Consider the following 26,548-nt stretch of genomic DNA (forward strand, 5'->3'; position numbering starts at 1 on the left):
TTCTTCAATTTAGCAGCCTCCCTGTGTTTGATTCTGTGTTTTAGGTAGAGCTGCTTTTACCCCCTGTCTTAGTAGTGTGACCTATGCCGAAAGGCACCTGTAAAGTTGACTCACCTGGCTCATTCACAAATGGGTCACGGACCCATTCCTTCCCAGTTCAGGGGTCTTCTTTGGTCAGGAAGTATTGCTCAGACTCTTTTAAAAGCTGAGACAGGTGCTCATGCAGCGGCTGGGAGAAAGAAGGCCCTGGCTCAGTCTCTTTCAAAGTCTTTGCTAATGTTTGAAACGTGTCAAAAATCCCAGCGTTCACTTGTCACCTCTGTAATTCCAGTCTGGCTTTGAATGCAGCCCCTTTAGCTGCTGAGTTGAATGCAGTTGTCACTCTCCCCTGAAGTGACAGAGTGAGTTTCTTGAGCAGGTTGCATATGTCACGCAAGTAAGCAGGTTTTGTGACCCATTCTGTGTCACTGAAATGTTTTCCCAGTGGTGACTGTTCTTCTAAAAGAACTCTCTGGAACGGCTCTCGTAACTCCCAAACTCCAGCCAGCGACCAACCTGTAGAAAGCCGTCTCACTGCCGTGTGCAAGAGAGGCCGTGTGAGCTCTGCGTCCATCTCCTCACACAGCTGCGTGAACAGACACGAATTATGGGCCTGTCCTTTATTTAATCACATCCTGCAGAACGTTGTTAAGTTCAGGTGACATTCTTCGGCTGGCCGGCATTTCTCTGTGGGTGACACAGTGTACAGACTCGCACTCAGAAGCGACCCCTGCGACCCGAGCAGTGAAACCAGAAAGCCGTCCAGCCGCGGCAGCCGCTCCGCCCGTGCGCACACTGACACACGGTGAGCAGCGCAGTCCTCCTGCTGCGGGGCCCCTCACAGACGGGAGCAGTCCAGCTGCGGAGGTGTTGGTGGGCAACATGACGCATCCTCCTGAAAAACGTATCGCACGAAAACAAGACACGTCAACCTGGATCGCGGATGACATTGCCTCATTAACCCTCTCTGACAGTTGTGCCTCGATACCCTCTGCTATTTTGTCGAGCCGCCTAGCGATGGTGCTGGCCAGAAGTGGGGCACGTGCCACCTTCTGAGCTGCAGCCTCCCTCTCCTAAGGGTTCCAGACGAGTGTCCTCAGCAGCAGCAGCGGCAGGACCGAGTCCTCACCGACAGTGAGGGGCTTCTCGGCTTCAGGGGCGCGGGCGGCCGCCCAGCACGGTGCTCTCTCTTGGTGCACACACCTCAGCGACAGGGCGGCATCCAGTAATCGCTTCTGTCCTTCCTGTGCGTGTTTTCTTCTTCTGAAAAACTCCCAAGGCTTGTCTTGTAATGCAAGGTGCTTGGTGTCCACGTGGTGAAGCAGTTTTGAAGGTTTTGTGGCTTCATTGGATAGCCAGTCATCACATGTTATACAGGGCGGGCTTGGAGAAGGTGAGTCCCCTGTTGCAATGAACCCATAATTTAGGTAAAACTCTTGGTGTTTTCTTTGAAATGCAGCTTTCTGTTTGCTGGCAGTCTCAGAGTCTTCTGCTGTCTCATTCTTGGGTCTCTCTGCCTTTTCAAAGAAGCTCTCCAGCGACGTTTGTCTTTTGCTCGTTTTGGTCGGGGCTAGCGTGCGGGCTCCCCGAAACTGTGAGTGAGACAAGTGCGCAGTGCGGGAAGGAGGAGCGGGTGGAAGCGGTAAGAAGTATGACGGGTGGGCCACAGCGGACTGAAATGAGCGTCGTATTCTGACCTGAAGCCCACCGCCAGATGCAGCTTGGTTGTCGCTCGCCACTCCCTGACAGGCTTTCACGTGAGTCTGCGAGCAACCGACTTACTACGGTCTCCGTGCGGTCGGACCTCTCTGCGGGTGGTGACCTGTGTTTGCAGCCCACACAGGCAGCACTAGCATCTGTACACGCTAGATGTGCACCCGGCACGAGCATCGCCGCCTCGGCCCCCGCTCAGAGCACCAGGTATTGGATTCTCGTGAGGAGCGCACAGCCTAGCTCCCTCGCATGCGCCATTCACAGGAGGACTTGAGTTCCCGTGGGAATCCAGTGCCGCTGCTGATCTGACCCCGGAGGTGGAGCTCGGGCGGTAATGACAGTGATGGGGAGCGGCTGTGAATGCAGATGATGCCTCTTCACTCACTTGCCCACCACTCGCCTCCTGCTGTGCGGCCCAGTTCCTAACAGGCCCCGAACCGCTGTTGGTCCGTGGCCTGCCGTTTGGGGACCCCCTCCCTAAAGGAAATGGGGGAGATCACCAAGCTGAGGTCAGGTGAGCCTCCCTGTCCCCTTGCAGCCACCATGAGACAGAACTTAACTCACTCCTTGGGGGACTTTGCCAGTGTGTCCCCAAGTGTCTGGGTGGCACAGAGCCTGTGTCCTGGTGGTGCCTGAAGGAGTCTGACGACAAGACTGGAGCTGTCCCCGATGGCAGAGCGATGACAAGGGGCTTCATGTCTCTCCACAGTAGGACAAAGATTCCCGTGTCCCCTGGGCAGTTATGCACCTCGGAGGGTGAGCTCTGGCTGCCGACCTTTTGCCCTAGCAGTTGGACTGTTCCAAAGGGATTGAACCTGGTGGCTTGGAAAATGGGAAGCAAAGGCGTCAGTGACCATGAGTAAGCCCTCGTGGGATCAGGATATGTGGATAGACATCTGGGTCCACCTGCAGGAGCCCGAGGCAGTCCTGCTTCCCATACTCTGGCTCATAAAGCACTGACACCCCCCCGGAAATCAGGAAACTGATGCCCTAGCTCCAGTACCAGCCCTAGGAACCGACTCTTCAGTGGCTACGGCTGATGGAGTGTGTCAGGGAGCGGCCACTGCATTATCTGGGCGGGATGGCCGTTTGCCCTTGACATACAGTGACTTGGTTAACGCAGTCACAGCCTGTCCTGTGTGCACGAAACAACGCCGAAGGCGACTCCCGAAGGAGCCTGGGACCGTCCAGCAGTGCTCCCAGCCGGTGGGAGATACGTAAATTGGTCCCTCCCTGTGCAGGAGGGTTCCAAATATGCCTCCGTCTAATCGGTCATTGCATCCGACTTAACCCCAGCTTTACCATGTTGGTATGCAGTCCAGGTGGCCACCAGTGAAGGGGACCTTCGAGAAGCTGAGTGTCACGTATGGGGGGGGGCACTGTGGTGTGTTGAAATCAGGTTATCCTGAAGACCGGCCCACACTCACCCTGTCTTGGTGTTAGCAAGGTGTTAGCAAGGTGGAGGTGGCGTTTCCCTGGCTCTGAGCCCAGAGTGAGCCTGACTCACCGGGTTCACGTGACCCTTGGGGTTGGTTGCACGTCATCCAGGACGGGACATCCTGTGGAGGCCTCAGCAGCCTCACTACACACAGGACTTTTGACACAGCTCTGCCTTCTCAGGCAGTTACTTTCCAAAGTAAGCAGAGGCATAGGAGGTGCGAAAGGGGAGAGACTGCCCTCCCCTTGTCCCTGTTTGCTGCCACCCGGGGCTGCTGTCACTGTGATCAGAGGTGAGTGTGCCAGGAAGGGGTTTGAGCCCCACGTTTGCCCTAAGACTCAGCGTGGGCAGGGCCAGTGGTGAGGGGACAGATAAACAGAACCCAGGAGACCAGGGAGCCAGGCGGAGTCGTTAAGTGACAAAGCTGGGGTCTGTGCCGATTTGGGGGTGTGCCGGAAGGGGCCCACAGAGGGCAGGGCTCTGGGCTCCAGAGAGGTGCCACCCCCACCCCCAGTCCATCACAAATCAGGCGCAGCCCTTTGGTTTTCAGACTCTGTTTCTGGGAAGCACAGTGGTGACTGTACCGCTGGGCACCTAGTGTCCCCGCCCTCCACCAAGATGTCAGCGGAAGCCATAGAGAACGGAGAAGGACTTGCGGCGGCAGATGCGCTCCTGCAGGAGTCTCAGTCGGATGGTGAGCGCCCTCTAGAGGGCCCGGTGGTCCTGGGGCTTGGAGTGCATGGCCCAGAGCACCGGGGTCTGGGTTCCAGCCTGGAGCCACCACTAAGGTGCATTGTATGAGTGAGTCTCTTCCCTCCTGGGCCTCGGCCTGCCCCTCTGTGAAGTGAAGGGTCTGCCAGCTCTCAGTGGCCATGTCTCCCTCTCCCTGTCTTCTCCTCGGGCTCATCTCCATCTCCATCACCGCTCAGCACAGCTGCTGCGGAGGTCCCCTCCCCCTCCCAAAGTTCTTGAGAGCGTCCAGCAATGGCAGAGGGTGCCATCTGGGGCCTTGGGCTCTCATGCCCCCCTCAGGGGCCCGGGGCAGCAGTCTCTGGTCCCACAGCTGCCTACCCACTGTGGGCTTCCCCCCTCTGCTTCTTTTCCAGAGGAGGAAGAAACTTCCCAGCCATCCTCTGCTGGTTCGACTCCAGGGGATCCTCTGCAGGGGTCCCCGTCGGGGCCCGATGGACCTGGCTCGGACTCCACTGACCCGCCCACACACGGAAGAGAGGAGTTCTTCCACTATGCAAGTAATTGCTCCCCGGGTGCCAGTCTCCCAGGCCGCCCCCGTCCCTCACCGCTCAGGGGCCTTCTGAGTTGGCAGCACTAAGGCGCACCTCCCTCCTGGAGTCTCCGGTACACCACATTGCCGGAGAAGCGGCACGGTGTGTATGGGCGAGGAAGTGAGTGATGCGCTAGCGTCAGAGGGACTGCCCTTCGGGTCCTGGCTCTGTGGCCGACTTGCTGAGTGACCCCGAGCCAGACACACGCCGTCCCTTAGCCTCGATCCCTTTGTGTCTGAGTACGACGGCCTTGTGCTCCTCACAGAGGCCTGCTGTTCAGGCTCTGGTCCGCCAGGGGCCACGGCTCAGGCCTGGCTCTTTGCCCGTTCAAGTCCACGGCCAGTGCCCTGGCCTGTGGGCCCCACAGCACCCAGGCCAGGCCGAGTTTCATTTCTCCCACTGCTCCTCCCCAATGCACCAGGGCGGGGCTGGTAACCTGCTCCCAGGACACACTCTTGCAGAGCAGTCTTACCGCTGAGATGCAGCCAGCCTGGGGACAGGCCAGCCAAAGGTCCACCCTGCCTTTTTTTTTTTTTTTTACTGTGGCAGAATACATGTCACAGAAAACCTGCCAACTTAGCCGTTCATAAGTGCACAGTCCCGTGGCATTGAGGGTTTTTGCACTGCCGTGTGACCGGTCTTCAGAACTCTTCACCTCTCCAGACCGAAACCCCAGCCCCGTTCAGCGCTAACTCCCCACGCCCTCTGCCCCGCAGCCCCTGGCACCCAGCATTCCGCCTTCTGTCCCTACCGGTCTGACCGCTCTGGGGATGTCACGTGAGTGGTGTTGACCGCAGACACGTCCACACCTGAGGAGAGTTTCACGAGAGTTCATGAGTCCAACCAGTGACAGATGCCGAGAAGCAAGATCTCAGATGTGGCCGAGAGTAACAGTTTTTTAACCATCTTTTAAGCTTTTGAAATTAAGGAGGGGACATGAGGAAGACTGTGGAAAGCCCAGTGGGGACTGGATTTCAGGATAGTTAATGAGATCCTGTGCTCTCTTGGGGGTCAGCACGCCCTTCCGGGGTGTTACTTCTGGTATTTCGAAGGTGCGTTAACCTAGATGCACCAGGATAAAGGACCCGGCTGGCTTAAAACCTTTTACTATAGAAGTCACAGGCCTGGGGGTTGACTCCCCAGTTAGGGATCTAAGATCAGCCCACCCTGTGAGGTTGCTTTCCATAGAACCTCTTTTATCGCCCACAGTGGAATCATCCAGTGTTTGTCTTTCTGTGATTGGCTTATTTCACTTAGCCTAACGTCCCGCTGTTCAGCCATGTGTCAGAATTTCTTCCCACGTAAGGCTGAATGGTACGCCATGGTATACAGATACCACATTTGTTTATCCGTGCATCCGCCTGTGGACACTTGGGTTGCTTACACCTCTCGGCTGTCCCGAATAATGCCGCTATGAACGTGGACTGCAGGTACCTCTCCAAGACCCTGCTTTCGGTTCCTCTGGGCATGCACGCACAGGTGGGCTTGCTGGGTCAAGGGCATTCTACTTCAGTTGTCTGAGGAGCCGCCTTGCTGGTTGCTGCAGCTCCTGCACCATTTCGCATTCCCAGCAGCAGTGCTTGGGGTCCAGTTGCTCCGCCTCCTAGCCCACACCGGTTATTTTCTGGGTTTTTTTTAGGTAGAAGCCATAGTAGTGGGTATGAAAGGATACCTTGTTGTGGTTTTGATTTGTACTTCTCGAATGACCAGGGACGCTGAGCATCTTCTCCTGTGCGTATTGGCCATTTGTATATCTTCTTTGGGGAAATGTCTATCCCAATTCTTGGCCCATTTTTAACTGGGCTCTTTGGGTATGTCGTCGTTGGAGGCATTCGTTGTATATTCTGCACGCTAACTCCTTATCAGCTACCTGACTTGCAGGTTGCTTTTCCTCCTGTCGGTTGTGTCCTGCCTTAGTCAGCGCTGCTGTGACAGAATGCCATAGCCTGGTGGATCGTGAACAACAGAAGTTTAGTTGTCACAGTTCTGGGGGCAGGGGGTGGGGGAGTCCAAGGTCAAGGCGCCAGCAGACCAGTGCCCGGTGAGAGTCCACTTCCTAGTCGGCCATCTGTTTGCGGTGACCTCGCGCGGCGGAAGGGGCAAAGGGGTTCTCTGGGGTCTTTCATAAGGGAACCGATCGCGGTCGTGAGGGCTCTGTCCTCAAGAGCCAGTCGCTTCTCAAAGCCCCCCCCCCCCGCCTCGTAATCCCGCCCCATGGGGCATTAGGCTTCACCCCGTGAACTGGGAACACAACACGCAGGCTGGAGCGTGTCCTCCGACGCGCAAAGGTGCGCTCTTGGTCTGCATGTCTTTCTTTGACATTCTCACCCAGCTCCTCCGTGCTCACGGGCCTGTGCCTGGCGCCCGGGAGGGCTTCCAACCGCGTGGCTCTTCCCCGTACCCCAGCAGCGAGCAGATACGTCTCATTCCATGTGACGTCCACGTCGCCCATCGTGGGCAGTGGGGGGTGATGCCCACCAGGGCGGCAGGGGTGGAGGTAACGGGGGTGGCGGCCCGATTCCTGACCTGTGTTGGAGGTGAAACCAGCGGGAGCCGCTCACAGACCGGAGGTGGAGCGAGAGAGAAAGGCGAGGGGGGGTCTAGGAGGACTCCATGACTTCGGCTGCTGAGAGGACGGTGCCGGGCTGCGTGGAAACTCGGGGGGCCAGTGAGGAGCTGCTACCGCAGGAATCCCGGCGGTGGCCTGGCCTGGGATGGGAGAGGCAAAGAATCAGTCGGACTGGGTATTTCTGAAGGCCAGTCAGCAGGAGTTGTGGGCAGGCTGGAGTGCAGGGAGGGCAACTGGAGAAAACCCGACCCCTGGCTGTATGTGCGGGGCTGCCAAGAGCCTGGGGCTGCCTCTCCCTGGGGCGGAATGGCCACTGGAGGAGCCGCTGCAGGAGGGAGATGAGCCCAGCTCCCTGCATCGGTCTGAGGTGCTTCTCAGACACCCAGCGGACCTGTTGAGTCGGTGTTGGTCTGGGCTGGCCGTGTCGGAGCACACGCGGCCCCGAGAGCCATGGGGCTGAGCGAGGGCAGCTGAGCGGGGGATCTGCAGTGGAGCGGGGATCTCAGGACTGAGCCCTGGACGTGCCACCATCAGAGATCAGGCGGACGAGAGGAGAGGGGACTGGGAAGGCGAGGCAAGGGGGGCAGGAAGAGACATGGGAAAGGATGGTCCCTGAAGGCCAGGTGAGGAAGAGGTTTCCTAGGATGGCTGTAAACAGACATAGTGGCTTAAAACCACAGACATGTACCCTCCCACGGCTCTAGAGGCTGGAAATCCCAAATCAGGGTGTCCCCAGGGTCACGCTTCTTCTGGAAGCTTGAGCGGAGAACCTGTCCCATGCCTCCTCTAGCTTCCGGTGGCTGCCAGAAATCCCGGCTGTCCCTTGGCCTGTGGCTGCGTCACTCCAGGCTGTCTTTGGCTTCACGCACCGAGGCGCCTCACCACCGTGCAAGACCGCCCCTCCCTCCATGTAGAAAACTGTTTTGCGGAGCTTTGCCGTAAGGAATGGGTCCAAGCGAGGTGGCAGCCAGAGGAAGACGTGGCGCAGCGGGAGAGGCTGCCTTTATTGTTCAGCTGGGGGGTGGGAGAGCCCGGGTGGACGCTGTTGGGCATGGCCCAGAACAGAGGGACACTGGTGGGGAGGAAGCCTAGAGGCCCTCTCCCTCCAGTCGGAGAGAGCAGGCTGGCCCCTCGCACACGGGCCGGGCCGCCAGGAGCAGGCGCCGCTCCCCGCAGAGGCAGGCGGGCGAGAGGAGTGAGGGCGCAGAGATGTGGCGGCCGCAGGGAGCACGCAGAAGCTCTCCTCTGGTGGCCTTGATTTTCTTTTTTTAAAATATTTTATTTATTTATTTTTAGAGAGGGAAGGGAGGGAGAAAGAGAGAGAGAAACATCAATGTGCGGTTGCTGGGGGTCATGGCCTACAACCCAGGCATGTACCCTGACTGGGAATTGAACCTGCGACACTTTGGTTCGCAGCCTGCGCTCAATCCACTGAGCTACGCCAGCCAGGGTGGTTGCCTTGATTTTCTTGGTGGAATAGGAAGCTGGGGGATGCGGGAAGGCGCAGGTGCAGGAGGCGTGGAGATCGGGGAGAAGCTGCGAATGCTGGGCGTTCCCACAGAGTGGGGGAACAAAGAGAGCAGGAAGACCCGGAGGGCGTGAGCACAAGAGAGGGAGAGGAGCGGAGAGCGTTGAGGGTCTGCGAGGGGCACTTAGGGTGAGCGGGGATGGAATCTGCGTGGGGGAGGGAGACACGGGGGACGCGGGATGAATGAGGGACGGAGTTGTGGGTTATATGGAGTCCCCTCAGAGAGATACTCGCGATCCTAACCCCCAGCATTTGTGCCTGTACCTGTAGCTGTAATAAAGGTGTCCGTTGAGGTGCTGGTGGGGTAGCTCTGTCGGTGAGATCGTGGTCCTGATACGCCAAGGTTGCGGTTTCGATCCCGGTCAGGGCACGTGCAACAGGGCACGATGCATAAGTGAGCGGAACAACAAGTCAATGTCTCTCTCTCCCTCCCTCTCTCCTCCCCTCTTTCCCTCTCTCTTTCTATCTTATCCATACGTAAATAAAAAGGAGTAGTTGGCACTGAAAAGGCATTAAAATACTTTTTAATTGATGTAAGTTGAGAGGAGGTCCTGTAGGAGTAGGGGGTGACGTGTGTCCTTCTGGGAAGAGAAGAGACACAGGGAGAAGGCCGTGTGAGGACAGAGACGGAGATGGCAGTGATGCGGCCGTGAGCCAAGGATGGCCGGCCGCCACTGCAGGCTAAGAAGCGGCGGAGAAGGAGCCTCCCCTACCGCAACTAGAATCCGAGAGAATCGTGGTACCTGGTTACAGCAGCCCCGGAAAACGAGTACAGATACTGGAAGTGCCAGTGTGAAGGCTTGTTCCGGGCTGTGTTAGGGTCAGAGCCTGCAAAGGGAAGAGGAGAGGGACCCTGGGGGGCTGCTGGAGGCAGACCGTAGGGAGGGGGCAGTTGTTGTTAACCACAGGGTCTAGGGCAACGTTCTGCAATAATGAGCATGTTCTCTGCACCGTCCAATGTGGTGACCACTGGCCACAGGTGACGTGTTGGGAACCGCCCTGCCTGGTTTCAGAAGCTGTTAACTCCCCTGTGGCTAAGGCTGAGTAAAGGACCTTGGGACCATAAGCCACTAAGGAGACAAAGCTTATCTTCCTGGCATGGGGCACCACCTCTGCCCCCTTTACTTCACCCTGCTTGGCCCCGGGAGGATGACTGGTTAGCCAATGATGAGTAAGGTTCCTCAAAGGAGGGACGGCCTAAGATAGCCATGGTCACAATGGGGCCATCAGGGAAGGACTTGGGGGGCTATAGAAAAAGGGGGTGATGGACTCTCACCCCTCAGCTTTGACATAGCCTGAGTCCTCATTCTGTCTGCAAGGAGTCTCCTAATGTCTTGTCTGCCTTACGTCCCCCGCCTGACTTAAGCCTGAAACAATGCCAGAGGTGGGTGTGGCCCTGGGCAGGAATGGGCAATTCCCCCGGGGTGACCGCCTAGGAAAGAATGCACAAAATCCTGTGAAACCTGCTTTGCTAAGAATGCCCTCAATTTTTTGATAAGGGTCCAAGCATAAAATGAGTTTGTTTCCCAAACTTTTATGGCCCTTTGGCTATCTGACCCTTATGAGAATAAGCCCTCAGAGTTCTTTGAATGTTATGTATTGTTTGATCCTTACTGCCTGACGATGATGAGCTTTACCTGTATTCCTGTGCAAACTGAACCCAATAAAAGCCCATTGAGGAACAGGCTCAAGCCCTTCTCCTTTGAGAAATCGGCCATCTTTCCTCCCCAAGCAGATCATGGCTTGGTAGGCTTATTCTCATCTGTGGCTGACGGAGGGGCTCTGTGGGCGGAGCCCCCCCACAGTAATGTTTGATCACTGGAAGTGTGGCTTGTGCAACAGAGTTTTTAATTTTATTTTAATTGCTTAAGATTGAAGTGGCTACATGTGGCTAGTGGTTACCTTAGTGGGCAGCATGGGCCTAGGGTACGACCATGTGGGGTATAGGGACGAAGACTTTTTGGAAGTGAATTTCTTGGAACTATCACCTATGCCGAAATGTGGCAAGTGGGCTGAGCCCCGGGGGACGGAGGGATTTCACTCCACCTGGGACCCTGGGATGGGCACAGGGTTTGTGGGAGAGGGGGAGGACAGACAGGTCAGTTTATCCCACAGCAAATAAACAGTGTGCTTCTCTCGCTTTTTGTTTTTGTTTCTTTGAGACAATGATGCCAAAGGTACTGGCTTCAACAGCAGGGTGGAGCCTTTTGAAGGCAGGGCACCCCCCTACCCGCAGCTTCCCGGAGCTCTGGGCACCCGCACCCACCCCCGCCTGCTCAGTGCGTCAGACGCCCGGGACAGCGGGCGGGGGCGGGGCTGTTCTCTCCTCCCACCCAGCTGCAGGGCACCCCTGCCCCCTGCGGGCAGCAGTGGGGAAACACGGGGGGGGGGGGGGGGGCGCAGGGGACAGGGCCAGCGCGGTGCCCTCACGCATGTCCTTTGTGTCCCCAGAAATGGCTGGTCTGGCTGTGACCGGAGGAGGTGAGTCTCTCTGGGGAGGAGCCCCAGCCCCCACCGGCCCTGGCCCCGGACCTCTCTGGGAGGAGCCTACCTTGACCAAGCCCAGGATTCCCTCGAGCCCCAAGTGTGAACCTGTGACCCAGGGCGAGCCAAGATCTGTCCCCAGGAAGCAGGGCCGCTGGCTCTCGGGGCCCTGCGGGGCGCTGGGTTCCCAGAATTCGTAAGCTGAGCTCCGTCTGGTTCCCGGCAACTGCCCTGCGAACCCAGTAGCTCATCTGGTGAGCCCAGCGGTTTCCAGCTGTGCTCTAGAGCGGCCAGAGTTAAAGAAAATAAAAGCGTTTTGGTCACACTAGCCATATCTCAACGCTCGACAGCCACACACGGCTGCAGAGTTGGACAGGGCAGGTGCAGAGGTTTTTGTCACTGAAGAGCGTGCGTGACTGCTCTGCTCTGCAGACGTAAGAGAGGAGGGAAAAGCAGTGCCCCCCGCCCCGCCCCCACCCCCTGCAGGGCCCTGAGGGGCAGCAGGCAGAAGCCCCCACCCATCACTCCTTCACAAGAGCAGCCCTGGGGTTCCCTCTGTGCCCGGGGGAAGGACCCTGTGCTCCCCGCCAGAGGGAGAGGTCTGAAGACCGCGGCTCCTGTCAGCCTAATTCATGGTCCACGAGGGCAGTGGAGGCCAGGGCGGCCGTCCCGGGGTGTGACAGCGGCACGGGTGCCGGGACAAGCCTGGGATCCCGTTCTCCTGGGAGCCTGTCCGCTCCTTGTGTCCTCATCGGCGGCCTTCCCTTGTGTGGGTCCCTGTCCCTGCCCTGGGCCTCTCTCAAGGACAAAGCAGTTTGCCCCCCCAGGAAAGGGGGGCAGGGAGATCGAGGGGAGTCTGTCCCATGGCCAACCTCAAACCCCTCCTCCCCACAGCGGTGGCCGTGGGCGCGGTGCCCGTGGTGCTGGGCGCCATGGGCTTCACCGGGGCGGGCATCGCAGCTTCCTCCCTAGCGGCCAAGATGATGTCAGCGGCCGCCGTCGCCAACGGGGGCGGGGTTGCCGCCGGTAGCCTGGTGGCTACTCTGCAGTCTGTGGGTGAGTGTCCCGAGCAGGAGGGGGAGGAGGGGAGGAGGGGGCCAGGACCGGATTCGGCCCAGAGGCGGAGCCTGAGAGGAGGGCCTGCCCTCTCCCTCCAGTTCTGTGTCATCCCGTGCCCCTGGTCCTTGGTCTCTCCCTCCCTGTTCCCTCTTTAGGTTGGGGGTTGGAGGGTGGGTCTGGGCTGTAGCCTGGCAGGTCTGCATTCCCAGTCAACCCTACAAAACCTGGGCAGGCCCCCTCCTCTCTTGAGGCCCCAGCCTAGTCCTGTCAGAGGGGAGGTGCCTGCCATTTCTCAGAGGGTCTGCCCTCTGTCGCTGGTGGAGTCACCACCAGAGTTCAGGTGTCCTCTCTGGGCAGCACCCCTGCCCCAGTGCAGGGTTCTGGGGTTTTAGGAAGTGGGGGAGGGAGCAGGCTCGGGAGCAGGTTGGGGCCCCTGGCCTCCTGAGGGTCCCTGGGATCTCTGACCCCACACCCTTGCCGGGAGCCACCGGGGCCACCTCTCCCACGTGCTGTCAAACTCTCTTCTTCCCCAGGGGCAGCTGGACTCTCCCTGTCATCCAACACCGTTCTGGGCCTTGCCGGGTCCTTTATCGGGGCCTGGATGGGGCGTTCAAAAAAGGCAGACCCTTCCTCTCCGCCAGGTGGACCCAGTGGAGGCGACTCTCAGGATGGCAGCCCCCCCCGCTAACAAGCCCCCTGCCTCCCAAAACTGCTCCGAGAAGGAGGAGAAATAAAGACGAGATGCCATGACCTTCCCCAGGTGTCTGCACTGCTTTGTCATGGACGGGGCAGGGCGGGCCAGCCGGAACTCTGTGAGGACGAGCGCCGACGTCCTCCGTGTCTGGGAGCTACGTGTGACCCTGAGAATGCCCTGTCTCCCCTTTAAGCCTCCGTTTACTGCTCTTCAGGTGGGGCCTCAGACCCAGTGTCTTTGAAGGTCTCAGCCAGGGCAATGTGATAGGATGGCTTGGCTCTGGGGTCACTGTGTGAGCCCTTGACCCTCCGCTGCGAAGGCACTACCGACCTCAGGCATCATCCACCCCTCCCCGCCCCAATGGAGACGCAGGGTCTGGCTGGCGACTCCAGAGCAGCGGTTTCCAGCCTTTTCCATCTCAGGGCACACATGAACGGACCACTAAAACTCTGCAGCACGCCCAAACACTTATTTTTTTGCCAATCTAACGGAAAAGAGTTCGGTGTAATTTTGATTCACACACACCAGACGGCTGTTGTTGTATTGGCTGCCGTCACTCTGCCAGCCTCGGGGAGCAGAGGTCAGTGTCCCCGACTGAGGAGTCAGGCCCTGCGTGTTGTAAGGATCCCTGGAGGAAACTTGCCTTGGGGCAGGGAACACACAGGGTCATATACAGGTGATGCATTACAGAGCTGCATTACAGGTGTGCACCTGACACCTATATAATTTTATTAACCAGAGTTGCCCTGATACATTCACTTAAAAACAAAATACAAATGCTTGCAGCACATCGGTCGGAGATCGCTGCTCTGAAGTTCAGGGACATTGGGTCTGTCTGGCCGGGTGGCCCCTGGGACTCTCCAGCGAAGTGGAGGCTTTCGTTTCTCCAGGGAGCTCTGTCCCCGTCAGTCTAGAACCCGGGGTCATCGGCTCCCACAAGGGACTGACCAGCGCCTGCACGGACAGACAGGACTCCCTCCCCTGGCAGGGCTCCCAAGAGGTGGGCCAGCGCGGGTCAGGGCTTTCCCGGGGCCCACTGCGTGCCCGGCCCCGGCCCCTGTGTCGGGTGCTCCGTGCGCACTGCCCTGGCGTCTGCCGCTGCCTGCCGTGCAGATGGCCCACGCCCAGCTTCTGGGGGGCCTTTTCCGCCTGAGGCTGGAGTCTCGGATCACAGCCTACTGGCTCCAGGACCTCCTTGCGGGTCCCGCCTCTGGCCTCCACACCCGCTCTTCCTCGGGCGGAACCGGCCCCTGTGTTGTGTGGGCTGTTGTCAGTTTGCCGGTCTGAGACGAGACCCCAAACACGCGAATGAGCCCTGCTAGGATCTTAAAAGTCAGCCCGAAGCTGCCTGTGCATGGACAGGGGAGTCCAGCTGTGACCAGAAGAACCACCTGTCTGAACTGCCGGCCCACTGAAGTGTGCACTCAGTATTTTTAAGTCACTAAGCTTTGTGGCCCATTGTTCCTCACGGAGGGCTCGTCGATAACACAACGTGTGCGATGTATTTGGAGGGTCGAGCTATAATATGGCGTGGGGGACAGAGGAAGTAGAGATTAATTCTAATTGTAGCTATTTAGGAAGGCTTCCTGGAGGAGGTGCCCTTTCATGGAAGACTATGTAGTTATCAGTAATAGAAACTTGACTACAATGGGCTTGGGTTCAAGGGACTTGACTGGCTTCCTGAAGCGAAAGGCAAAAGTAAGCAGGCTTCAGTCAAGGTGGGCTCAGCAACTCAACCCTGATGCCAGGGACCCGTTTGTCTCGGTCCCTCCCCTGCTTCTGGGTTGCCAGCTTCGTCCCAGGGCTGCCGAGTCTTGCGGTCACAAGCTGCTGTCAGCAGGCCCTAGAGGCCACCTGCTTCTTTATTCACGTCTCCCCCAAAAGAGCATTTTTCCGCAGCAAGCAAGTGTCTTTCCCAGAAGCCCCTGGGAAAGGTTCCTGTTCTCTTCACCCCCAAACCAATCGCTTTGGCCCAAAGGTGTGATGTGAGTACCGGTGTCAGTCATCCTGGGCTCAGTTTTGGAGGCTGCAGAGACGGCCCAAGGCCTGGACGAGCCTGAGGTCTAGACAGGGGCTCCCAGTGCCTGAGAAGTAGGTTCCTGCCTGAAGAGGACCGGGAGTCGACAAAGACAGGGGCTGTCCTCCAGAGGCTGCCTGAGGGCTGTCCTCCGGGGCCCCGCAGGAACCCGAGCCGTCCCCCCGCCAGGCAGCCTGCATCTGTCTGCCTGTCTCTCTCTCGCTCTCCCTCCATGCTGCCTGCTGCCGCAGCGATTCAGGGAGGCTGGTGGATCCGAGGACAGGCCGTCCACAGGCTCTTGTCGCTTTATTTTTTAATCTTACAAAGTGGGATTGTAACAGTTTCTAATGAAAACCAACATTTCATTGCATTTAAATTACCTGAAGCGGGAGGTGTTGACAGTGGGGGGGGGGGGGGCTTTACATGTGGGGTGGGGGGCAGGGAGCTCAGGGGAAAACCGCTGTGAGCCTATCACGGCTCTGAAAAATACAGTTCTTTTTAAAATGTTATCTGAGAAATATTCTGCTCTTAAAAATCTAAATTGCACCCTGGCTGGTGTAGCTCAGTGGACTGAGCATGGGCTATGAACCAAAGCGTCGCAGGTTCAATTCCCAGCCAGGGCACATGCCTGGGTTGCAAGCCACGGCCCCCAGCAACCGCACATTGATGTTTCTCTCTCTCTCTTTCTCCCTCCCTTCCCTCTCTAAAAATAAATAAATAAATAAATAAATAAATAAAATATTTTTAAAAAATCTAAATTGCTACAGATACGGTTAAAGTCTCTTTGGATCTAATGACTGTCTTCCCCCATTGTCAGTCTCTCAGTCCCAGAAGTAACCGCTGCTGGATTTGGTGAGTGCTTGCCATGCCCCTTTAAAGTGGTTTCTGTTGACAGCTGACAGAAGGGTGGGTAGACAGACCAGACGAAGAGAGAGTAGGTGTCTCTGTAGAACACATTGTACACAGTGCTGCTGTATGCCTTTTAATTGTACAGTTCTGTACATCTTTTCCATTATTTTAATTACGGCATAATATTCCAGGGTGATAATACACCACATTTTTATTCAGCCTTTTCCCTATGTCACTAATGCTCGTATAGCTGGATGTTTAAAGGTTCTGTGTTTGGGAGAAATGGTGGCTTACACTTCAAAGCCGAGAACAGCGGGGGACAAAGACCCCACTCTCAAACACAGCTGCTGGTCATGCCCCCCGGGGTTTGCTGTAAGAGTGTGGCTCTTCCACCCCGGGACTTCCCAGCACCTAACACTCACATCCAGCCCTTGTAGGGGAGGCTCAGGGTTCACTGGGAAACAGGCCCCAGAAGGGGTTTGCTCAGCAGGTATTTGTTGGGTGTGCACTCCAGCTCTGAGGGCTGTGACACATGGGTCAGTAAGACGGGGACCGTGTCCTCCTGGACTGCTCATGGGGGCCGACAGGTGTTTTGGCTCTTCTTACTTCCTCTCTTGACACACGGCGGGTAGGGTGGGAGATCTTTGATCTCCCCTGCATCCGTTGCCCGCCTGGTGGAGTTTGTCCAGGGCCGTGGGTCCACAATGAGTGGGTGGAAGATGGACTATTGGAGCCAGGCGGCCTCATGGGGCTGAACTTCTGAGGGCTGCATGGAAGCTTAGAAAGACAGTGGGGCTTGCCCAGGTGTGGAGACCCCCCCCCCCCCGGTAAAGAAAGAGGCAGTGGGTGCAGGGGTGGAGGGTGGGTGTGTCAGGGAAAGAGAAAGGGTCCAGAGAACCCTCTGCATGACTCATTAGCGCATCTGTAAAATGGGGATAATTGTGCTTCTTCCTGTGGTTGTCGTGAGGATTAAAATACTTACAACCCCAGAGCAAGTGCCTGCACCAGACTGTCTATGGCGTCCTCTGCTGGGGAAGATTTGAACTGCTCACTTTCTTTGCAGGCTATTGTGTCTCACAGCAGGGGTCACTCACCTGCAGGGTCCTGACAAGGGGTAGCCTTCCGGGGCTGATACCTCTAATTCTGTCCTGGCTGCTGCTCCCCTACAGCCCACCTCTCCTGGGTTCCCTTCATCCTCTGGAAGGCACAGTCCCAGACACCTGCCTGACTTGCCTCAGGTTCCAAGGGAACCTGAGGCTTCATGTCAAGCCTCCCAAGGGGGTCCTTGGTGGGTAGACCGCTTTCCCTCCCTGCTCCACAGGGTTTGGGGAGGAACAGACCACCCATTGGCTCTTGTTCTTCCTCCCTCTCTCTTCCCTTCCTCTACAATCTCAATTCTCTAATTAATTCCTCTATTTTTTTAGAGATTTTATTTATTTATTTTTAGAGAGAGGGAAAGGGAGGGAGAAAGAGAGGGAGAGAAACAGCGATGTGTGAGAGAAACATGAATCGGCTTGTCACCTCTCGCACACCCTCTACCTGCACCCCAAGCCTGTGCTTTGACCAGGAATTGAACTGGTGACCCTTTGGTTTGCAGGCCAGTGCTCAATCCACTGAGCCACACCAGTCAGGGCATAATTCCTGTACATTTTTTTTTTATAATGAATTGCATAGTTTCTTAGCATACCCTCTTGGCAGAGGTTACGAAGTAAAGGTTCTTTTTTTTTTAAGATTTTATTTTATTTATTTTTAGAGAGGGAAGGGAGGGAGAGAGAGAGAGAGAGAGAGAAACATCAATGTGCGGTTGCTGGGGGCCATGGCCTGCAACCCAGGCATGTACCCTGATTGGGAATCAAACCTGCGACACTTTGGTTTGCAGCTCTCGCTCAATCCACTGAGCTATGCCAGCCAGGGCCGAAGTGAAGGTTCTTGGCACATGATTATACTGCTCTCTGCCTTTGAACCTCAGCTGAAACACTGATGAACCTTCAATGGTTCCCAGGGAAGTTCTGCATTTAGCATTCATCCATGGGAAAAGTATAAAACCACACATGGGAATAATGAACCGTAAATTCTGAAGAGGGGTTACCTGTGGAGCAGGAGGCAGAAAGAGGAGATTGGAAGGGATTTTCAGGTCATGTTCATTGCATCTGTATCATTTGAGTTCTTGAGCTGAGTGGTGGGTGAGTAAGTGTTTGCTGCATTATTACCTATAGTTTTTTGGATGTGTGGACAGCAAGACCAATAAAATGGCGTTGTTCCAGTCAAGACAGGATAAAGTACATAAAACAAAGTGGAGTCTCTCATGTCAACTCAGATGGCTGCCAGTCAGCATGACACTTCGGTTCAAGAGGGGAAACCCCTAAGTCAGCACAGACACACCTGGCAAGGAGACCCGCCTAAGGCATCTGCCTGCACGTGTGCTCAGAACGGCCGTGTCTGCAGAGCGGGACCGCCCACACACAGACTCCTGGGGAAGGTCTGTACTTGCCACCAGGGGTGCCGAGACCCTTATCACAAGACCCAGAAGCGTGGAGCGCGCCACTCTCAAGGGCATAACCGAGGCAGGCCCCAGACCACTGCCGAGACACCGGAGGGCTGCTCCACGCCACGCTGGCCTCCCCTGGCACTGGCCACCGGACACTCTGCCCTGCTGGACTGAGGACTTCGCCTGCCCTGCTGCCCGCCCGGCTCCGGAGACCCTTCCTTACAAGACGTTGACGACCCCCTCATCCCTGCGCTGCCTCCCGGACCTGCAGACCAAGACTCGGGGACTCGGGTTCGTGATCCCCCACTGATTGCTCTGTGTGTGCATGTGTGTGTGCGTGTGCATGTGTGTGCGTGTGCATGCATGTGTGTGTGCGTGTGTGTGTGTGTGTGTGATATTTCTCCTGGATCGTTAGTATGGGCCGGATATTAACGTGTGTCGATGAACCTGCCTTCAATAAAAGCTGAGTGAACGGCATAGTTACCGTGTGTGGCTCTGGTCTGGCCCTCGGTGCCCGGCTGCTCAGCGGGCAGCGAGCTGAGCAGCTGCCCGGCTGACTTACGGGAGAGACTGGATCGTGAACACATGCCCGTGACAGGATGCCTGAAAATTTTTCCTATTAGAAATGGGGCAGGTTTCAGGAGCACCTGTAAGGTAAGAGGGAGGGGAGCAGGTGCACACGTCCCCTTCAGCAGTGTGCTAGGGGGCAGCGGAGACATTTGATGGCAGTTGGTGAGAGCTTGGGGGTCAGAAAGTGATTAGAAAGTTGATCTCAATCGTCTCTATAATAACGAGGGTTTTCGCTTGATGGGAAAAGGGGAGACAGATGTTCGTGGTTTCGGTGTCTTACAAGAACAGAATCTGTCTCGTCTGCCGCTGCTCGCCTGGGGCGGTGCCTCCTTCCTGTGGAGGCCCTCCAGGAACTCGGCCACGCCCGGTTCTCGTTCTCGGAAGTTCAGGACAGATGGTGGACGGCCTCAAGGTCAAAGACTTTGAGTGGGAGGACCGTGACCATATGGAATCCTGGGGGCGGGGCTAGTTCCCAAGAAGCAGTGGACGGAAGGCAGAGTCAATGGAAGCAGATCCTGGGGGTGGGGGTCAGTGGGGCTGACCTGGCAAAGAAATCTTTTCTAATTGCATCTAACCAACCTCTTGATAAAATAAGAAATGATCACCTGAGAGTGGGCTGGGAAGAGATGGTGGCAGAAGCTTTAGAAGTTGAACTGACTCTTGACACTTTGTAGAACTGCTGGGTGAAAGCCATACGCACGGGCTGGTCATTTGCCCTCCCACCCAGAAGTGACCGAAGCCTCAGCCCCCGTGGGAACGCCCCCAGACGAGGGGGCGAGACCGATGCGAGACCGATGATGCCACACACACACACGCACACGCACACACACGCACACACACGTTACCGTGTGAATTAGCCAACTCTCTGGTGTTGAAAGGAGCTGGTGGGAGGTGTGTGGCTTCCTGAGCCGGCCTACGGATCTCCATCCGAGTGTAGCCGAAACGAATGAAAAGAACAGGTTCGGATCCCACTACTCATGCGGAGTATTTAAATTTAAATCACAGGCATTTCTCTTCAGTCTATGCTCACCGTAGCAGTGGTCGTGAACTTGACCGTGTCATCTGTCTGCGTCAGGCCCGCACGAGCCTCTTGCCTTGCTCAGAGCACAGGGTCCAGTCCTGGCAGCGGTGTTTGGGGCCGGGCACAGCCCGGCTCCCTGTCAACCTCCGACGTCACTTCCTGCCCCCTCCCTCTGCCTCTCGGGCCTGTGCTCCTGGCCGTCTTGTTCCTTCTACCTGGAGCTACTTTCCTCCCCTGCCTCCGTTTGCTTTAGTTGGTCTTCCAACCACACACTGGACACTGGGTTACTTCTCTTATCTTATGTCCCCTCACGGCGTGTGAACTCCACGAGCACACACGTTTTGGCCTCGTTTGGCCCTTGATCTGACACGGTGCCTAGATGCCTGTCTAGCACGGTGGGTCTCCCCTACAGGTTTTTGGGGTAACCGAACACTCTGTCCGCTGCACACAGGGGCGTCCAACCCGCGGCCCAACACGAAATCGTAAATTTACATAAAACCGTTTCTTCTGGCTCACTGGTTTTCGTGTTTGCGTATTAACGTGTGGCCCAAGACCACTCTTCTTCTTGCCACGTGGCCCAGAGATGCCAAAAGCCTGGACACCCCTGGACTCAGGCTGTTCCAAAAACCGCCTACTTGTCTCCATTAGAAGTGAATCTTTATCCTTTTGCAATGTAACTTTCATCAGATTTCACATGATCTTTGTCATGCAGAGAGAGGACCCAATTTAAATGACAGCGTGGCTTCCATTAACCGACAGTGGCGGGTGCAGCGGCCAGGTTCCATCCCTATAACTCGAATTTTCCGTGGACTGGGAAAGGAGGACAATATGGCCGTAGTTTCAGTTTCCTGCAGAACCAATGTAGTTTCAGTTTCCTATGAAATGAAACCTACCACACGGGCTGCTTGCATCCCTAGGGGGCGGAGCTGCTCCCGACATCCGGAGCCACACCTCCAGGGTGCTATACAAATTCCAGCCCCGGGGGCTCAGTTCCACATGCTGGGGAATCCTTTCCTCTTGGTAAGACATGAGGGTCGGGATGGGGGGCTGGCAGGGGCTGCTCCTTCCCCTGGCCCCCAGCCTGGGGTGGAGGTGGGCTCAAGGAGTGGAGGGGGGCCCCCTGTGGGTCCGCTCACAGGACATTGTTCTGTTTCTCGTCAGGGAAAGTGGGTCTCTGGAGGGAAGGCACTCCAGCCCCCACCGGCCCCTGGGCTCTGGGACTCTGGGGACTAAGAGTCCGGTCCATTCCTGGGCTGGGGGTGAGATAGGCAGGGGGAAGAGACTAATTAGGTTTGGGGGGAACCAGACCAGAGCCATTCCAAGGCTGGGCCTTGCAAGCAGCTGGGCCTTGCAAGCAGCTGGCCCTTGGGCGAATCACTCACCGTCTCTGTGCCAGCCAGTGTGCTCTCATCTGTGAGAGGAAGATAGTAATCTCTTCGTCATTGTGTCAGTGAGGAGCTCGCATCAGCGCAGGAGCCCAGAGTAACCTGGAAAAGGGAATTGGTACTCAAGCTGGTGCATTCTAAGTTGCAACGCGGAGATTTAGGGGGTTCCAGGAGTGTCTGAGGAGTTGACGCTGGTGATTCCAGGAGGAAGGAGGCAGCCCTCCTCGGGAAATAAAATCCACTCCCCCCCCCCACATTGAGGTCCTTTCATAACCCCAACTCCCACACCTGGACCCTTTCCAGACTTGCTGCCCCACGAGCTCCAAGAAGCTTCTCCATCCTCCACTGGAACGCCTTTGGAGGTGGCCAGGGGGTGGGGGAGGGGAAGGGGACCAGGGGGAACCCAGGTGCAGCTTCCCCATCCCCATCAGAGCTCCACCCTTCTTGCAGGTTGAGCTCCGCTGGGTGTTCACTGCTCTGTGTGCCATGGAAACCACCCTAGCCTCTTCCCTGGCCAAGGTCATGTCCAGAGTGAGCCTGGCCAAAGCCGGCGGCGGGGTAGTCTCGGGCAGTGTCGTGGCCGGTGAGTGCTCCTGGGCGGGCTGGCGGGGGTTCGAGGAGGCAGCTGGAGTCAGGAGGCACAGGGAGGGCCCTGCTCAGGGAGCTGCAGGGACAGAGAGGGTGGCTGCCTCACCTGCGGCCTCTCTCCCCTGCCCTGCTCTGCCCTGGGCATCTGTCCTGACTCTTTCTAGGAGGAGGGCCAGAGGGAGACAGGACCCAGCAGGGGGGCAGGAGCTTAGGAAATCTGCTCCCCCCGCCCCTCCCGACTGCAGGGACCATGGACGTGCCTGGCCCCTGCTCTCTGGCCCTCGTTGCCCCTGGACTCACCGCAGAGTTCACTGCCTTTCATGTTTCACCCATGCGCCCAGATCGGCCCTTGGAGGCTGTTTGTCACGTTGGGCTCGGGTGCAGAGCCTTGGCTGTGACAAACTCTCCAGCTTGGTCCTGTTTTCTCTGTTAGTTCATGGGAGCGCCCTGCTGGGCGTCCTTTCTTTCCTTTGCCGTCCATCTTCCCTTTTGGCCCCACCCCCACCCCCACCCCCACCCCCACCGTCGGCCTTTCTATATATTAATGCGTATCTGTTTTTCATACATATTCTTGCAAAATGGGTATCTTCTGTTTGCATGTCTTCGTTTACTTACAGAATAGCGTGTTGTCTAGCTCATTCTGTGGCTTTTCTTTGCACAAAACGCTAAGATTTTGGCAGCTGTCCGTGTGGCTGGGTGAGCCTCCAATCCTTGCTCCCACTGCTGCAAAGTGATCAAATGTGTGCTCACCACCACTGACTTCTTCCTCTCCCCCTGGGTGGGCACCCAGGGGTCCTCCTGCCCCGCCAGCACAGATAGCATCGTATGGAATGAGGGGGAGCGAACGGGGCCCTGACCACACAGCCTGACGTCAGGCCCCGGTGCACCCGCTCTGTGACCCTCCCGCCCCAGGGTTCTTCCTGCCATCCAGTGCCGTCCTGGGCCCGGCTGCTTTGGCCTTGAAATCCTTGCTGGGGACGCTGCACATCTCCTGCCTACTGGAACCCCCTGCCAAGACCCTGACTGCTTCCCTGCTTGGAGGTAACTGGCCTTGGGTACCAGACACCCTCCGTGGGCCCCCACTGAGTGCACAGGAATGTGACCGGAAAGTTAGGGCCTGGGCCACAGCCAACAGCCCTTCCTGTTTGTCTGAAACACAGATCCCTCCTCAGCAGATGATAAGAAAACATCTAGATTTTTCTCAAAATGCTGTGAAGTCCTGGTCACTAGGCTTAGCAGTGGATAGATATCAGTTGGTTTAATTCTTATAACAGCCCCGGAGGAGGGTAACGTCTCTTATTTACACTTGCACACACCGTCGTGCAGGGGCCTTGGGCGGGAAGGGAGGGTCGGGCGGCTGGGAGCTGGAGTAGGAAGGACGGGAGGACAGGTGGTGGCCCGGCCTTGAGAGGAGGCCTCAGGGCACGGCCGGTTTGGAACAGCCCAGAGGGACAGGCCACCCTTCCCCCGCACACCGGTGACCTGGGGGCCGCCCAGCAGGCAGGCTGTCAAACAGTACCCATTTCCCCCATGGCCTTTTGGCGTTGGAACTGCCGTAAGCCAAGCCGCCAGCCAGCCTGTAAGCAGCAAGCACATTCTGAGCACGCTTTCGCTTTCGAGGCTGATGCTCACCCAGGTGGCCCCTCCCACCGTTCAGTTTCAGTTTACATACCCCTCTCTTGTTACACCCCAAGGCTGCCTCCCTGGGGCTGAGCTCACTGCTGCACGTCTTGCTGTCTTTAGAACTCCTGCCCCCCCACGAGCCCCAAAGGTTGTAGCCCTGACCACTACATGGCAGCAGCCCAAGACCTCTGCTTGCTCCCCAGGGACCCACAGAGTTAGGGAGTCAGGCCCATGCACACCTCAGTCTGGTTCAGTGTTTTGAGTGGCTCCAGCCCCAGGGGAGCAAGGATGAACCCTGATTGGGAGGACCTGGGGGGCTTCCTGGAGGAGGCGGCAACCAGTCAAGCCCTGAAGAATCAGCAGCATTCATTCAACTCATTCAGGCACGGCTCCCAGGTAGCATTCGAGCATTCGGCAGTGCTTGCCTGACTCCAGCCAAGCAGGGCAAGTGAAGCACATTCTCTCGACACGGAGAGGGACTGCCGTGTAAGGAGCTTTTATCGTTCCCCGCTAAGCAAACAGTGACCACTTTTGGGTGAACTGACACGCCGGCTCAGAGAGCATGGCCCCCATCCCCTTCTTCTGGCCTGGCCCCTGTCAAATGACCGCGCCCTGAATTACTTGGCCAAGAGTCTGCCGCATTCCTCCTTCCCGGAGAAGGTGGTTTGCTTGCGTTTTGTTTGCTCTCGTTCTGGTTTTGGTTTTAACCAACCACACGTGGCTCGGAAGACGGAGAGGAAGACAAGGACAACGTCCGATCTTCCCACAAATCCCCAACCAATCAGCAGACAGATCAAACCAAACCAAACCCAAATTGTAACTGATGACCGAGTGTTGGGGCACAAGGACCTCAAACCCTGTCTCCAGATAACTTCAGGCCAAGGGCACACGCTCATTGGGGACCAGTCTTTTGCCTCTGCAGTCGGACGCCCCAGCCATCCTCACCAAGCCCAGGGCTGTGAAGCCCCCTTTCTTGCAAACCCCAGGTCTCTGAGTGAAGCCGGACAGCCTCCCCACCATGGGTGGGTCATGAACTCAGGGGGCGGGGGTTGGGGGGCCGGAGGGAGACCCGTGTGGTTCTACTCACACGACTTTCTTTTGGTTTCCAGCCAAGACTGTGGCCGCGGTGATCGGAGGAGGTGAGCCTCTTTAGGGAGGGGACTCTAGTCGCTGTCACCGGGATTTGGGAAGTAACCAGCCCTGTGCATGGCCACATTTGCCCCAGGCCTCACGCAGATGGTAGGGAAGGAGGAGACGGAAGGATGGAGCTGAGCAAGGAGCAAGGGACTGGAACTGAGAAATGGGCCTTGAAACAAGGAGGGTCTGGGCGACTCTGGTGTGGAGGCAGCCCCTGCAGGAGCCCCGTTTCCTCCTTGCAGAGCATTGGCCGTGTGACCTTGGACATGAGTCTTTGAACTCCTCTGAGCTCCCATTTTTTTTCCTCTGATGTATGGGCCAAGATAGCCCGCTGAGGATTATCGGGAGGCCAGTACGGAGTCCAAACAGGCAGGGCATTAAAGAGAGGCCATCGGCTCAGTGACCCTGTCCAGCATCTCCCTATAGCCCCATGGTGACGCCATGGAGCCCCCGAGCTGGGATTCACTGGGATTCACGCAGAGCTCAGGACGCGCTCCTTGCTCACGCTAGGCCCCTCGGAGGGCAAGCGCGACTGTATCACAGACCTTCTGGGCAAAGATGAGGAGCTGTGAGCCGCGCCCTGATTTCTGCATGTTCCTAGTGCGGGAGCCGAGACCCAGAGGGCAAATGGCTTTGCCAAGAAAGGTCCTGCTGCAGACCAGAGCCGGGCCCGGAGCCCTGTCCCCAGTGACCCCACAGCCTTTCCTGCTGTCCCCACTCCTTCCTGTGACTGCTGGCCAGGCCCATAGTCTCTCCCAAGTTCGAAGTACACGCCCTTCTCTACCCTCTTCCTGCCCTCCAAGCCTGAGCGATGGTGTAGGGCGTGGGGGGAGGGGAGTCTGTTCCTTCGAGTGTCACCTTGACCTAGCTCCTCTCCCCGGACAGCCGTGGCCGTGGGCACCGTGCCGGCGGTGCTGAGCGCCCTCGGCTTCACCGGGGGGGGCATCGCAGCCTCCTCCATAGCGGCCAAGATGATGTCAGCAGCCGCCATCGCCAACGGAGGAGGAGTGGCCTCGGGGAGCCTCGTGGCTATTCTGCAGTCCCTGGGTGAGTGTCCTTGTGGGGACAAGAAGGGCAGGAGCCGCAGAGGGGCCAGGCCAGCTCCTCGCCCCCGTTATCTTTCATCTCTCTGTGCCTCAGTCCCACCCTCCATGTCCTCTCTCCGGGTTTCTCTGTGGGAGATGCAGGAGGCAGGGAGGGAGCCCCAGCCCGGGGTGCGTGCGGGTTTAGGTGGACTCTGCCCAAAGTGGGCTGCTGGGTTACTTGGAGCATCTCTGTCCACCTGGGGCTCAGCCTCCTCCCCTGGAGAGTGAGGCAGCTTCCAGCTCACGGTTTAACCCCTGCAATTCATGCCACCGGGTAGCTGCCTGCAGCAGCCCTTCCAAAACACAGATCCGAGGGTTTGGGGAAACCAAGGCGGGTACTGAGTGGGGTGCCTGGACCTCGGGCCCCCCTGAGAGGTGCTAGAATCTCCAACCCCACAGTCCTGTCCCCCAGAGCTGTCCCTGCCTGCTGGTCCCTCTCCGCTCACCCTCTGCTTCTTCCCCAGGAGCAGCTGGACTGTCCCTGCCGTCCCAAATCATCCTGGGCTCCATTGGGTCAGCCCTGGCGTCCCTCATCGTGTAGACCCTCATCACCCCCAGTGCAGAGAAGAGGACCGACCGGGGGGGCCCTGCCCACCAGCCTCATGCAGTGGGGACCAGACCCAGGGTGACAATGGCCCCATGCTGTACCCCCAGAGGAAAATAAGGAATAAAAATGAGCTGTTGAGACTTCTCCCGGATCCCGGTCTTCTCCCTCACAGTCCAGGGTGGGGGAGGGGCTCACTTCTCTTCCCAAGTGAGTGGGCACGGCCACACGGGGTCGGGGTGCAGTGCGCGGAGAGGAGCATGAACGAGAAGACTGGAAGCTGCCCCTGTCCAGCTTCTGACTCCCAATGTGACCCTGGGCAGGTCCGCTCCTCTCTTCGTGGGGAGTTGACCTACCTGACCTCCAAGACCCCAGCCAGGGTGGGCGTTGGCTCAGTCCCCGTGCAGAGTCCGGAGAAGGGGCATGGGAGGGCA

The 26,548-nt window shown here is 57.4% G+C and overlaps 2 protein-coding genes across 5 annotated transcripts; both read left to right on the top strand.

Annotated features, from left to right (window-relative positions):
• Window positions 1-3,219: 3,219 nt before the first annotated feature.
• On the top strand, window positions 3,220-12,872 carry LOC114493336 (interferon alpha-inducible protein 27-like protein 1). 4 transcript variants are annotated; one of them, XM_036013605.1, is made up of 6 exons: window positions 3,220-3,482; window positions 3,726-3,884; window positions 4,297-4,440; window positions 11,022-11,051; window positions 11,949-12,110; window positions 12,647-12,872. In XM_036013605.1, the coding sequence occupies exons 2-6, from the start codon at window positions 3,809-3,811 to the stop codon at window positions 12,799-12,801; spliced, it is 567 nt and encodes a 188-aa protein (XP_035869498.1). In that variant the 5' UTR covers window positions 3,220-3,482; window positions 3,726-3,808; the 3' UTR covers window positions 12,802-12,872. The 4 variants fall into 4 exon arrangements, with proteins under 4 accessions (XP_035869498.1, XP_035869496.1, XP_028363934.2 ...); XM_036013603.1 differs by having other exon boundaries at window positions 3,367-3,482; window positions 3,789-3,884; XM_028508133.2 differs by having other exon boundaries at window positions 3,403-3,482; window positions 3,741-3,884.
• A 9,103-nt stretch (window positions 12,873-21,975) lies between these two features.
• On the top strand, window positions 21,976-26,261 carry LOC114492131 (interferon alpha-inducible protein 27-like protein 2B). The gene is made up of 5 exons (XM_036017571.1): window positions 21,976-22,083; window positions 22,601-22,766; window positions 24,458-24,487; window positions 25,371-25,532; window positions 26,035-26,261. The coding sequence occupies exons 1-5, from the start codon at window positions 21,976-21,978 to the stop codon at window positions 26,109-26,111; spliced, it is 543 nt and encodes a 180-aa protein (XP_035873464.1). The 3' UTR covers window positions 26,112-26,261.
• The last annotated feature ends 287 nt before the right edge of the window (window positions 26,262-26,548 follow it).

This window comes from Phyllostomus discolor, chromosome 1 (assembly GCF_004126475.2).
Source record: "Phyllostomus discolor isolate MPI-MPIP mPhyDis1 chromosome 1, mPhyDis1.pri.v3, whole genome shotgun sequence".
NCBI classification, from domain to species: Eukaryota; Metazoa; Chordata; class Mammalia; order Chiroptera; family Phyllostomidae; genus Phyllostomus; species Phyllostomus discolor.

Coding starts and splice junctions, on each gene's coding strand:
- LOC114492131 (XM_036017571.1), top strand. CDS start 21,976: ATGGACGTGCCTGGCCCCTGCTCTCTGGCCCTCGTTGCCCCTGGACTC. Junction 22,084..22,600: donor CAGATCGGCCCTTGGAGGCT/GTTTGTCACGTT, acceptor GCCTGACGTCAG/GCCCCGGTGCACCCGCTCTG. Junction 22,767..24,457: donor GACTGCTTCCCTGCTTGGAG/GTAACTGGCCTT, acceptor TTTGGTTTCCAG/CCAAGACTGTGGCCGCGGTG.
- LOC114493336 (XM_036013605.1), top strand. CDS start 3,809: ATGTCAGCGGAAGCCATAGAGAACGGAGAAGGACTTGCGGCGGCAGAT. Junction 11,052..11,948: donor TCTGGCTGTGACCGGAGGAG/GTGAGTCTCTCT, acceptor TCCTCCCCACAG/CGGTGGCCGTGGGCGCGGTG. Junction 12,111..12,646: donor GGCTACTCTGCAGTCTGTGG/GTGAGTGTCCCG, acceptor CTTCTTCCCCAG/GGGCAGCTGGACTCTCCCTG.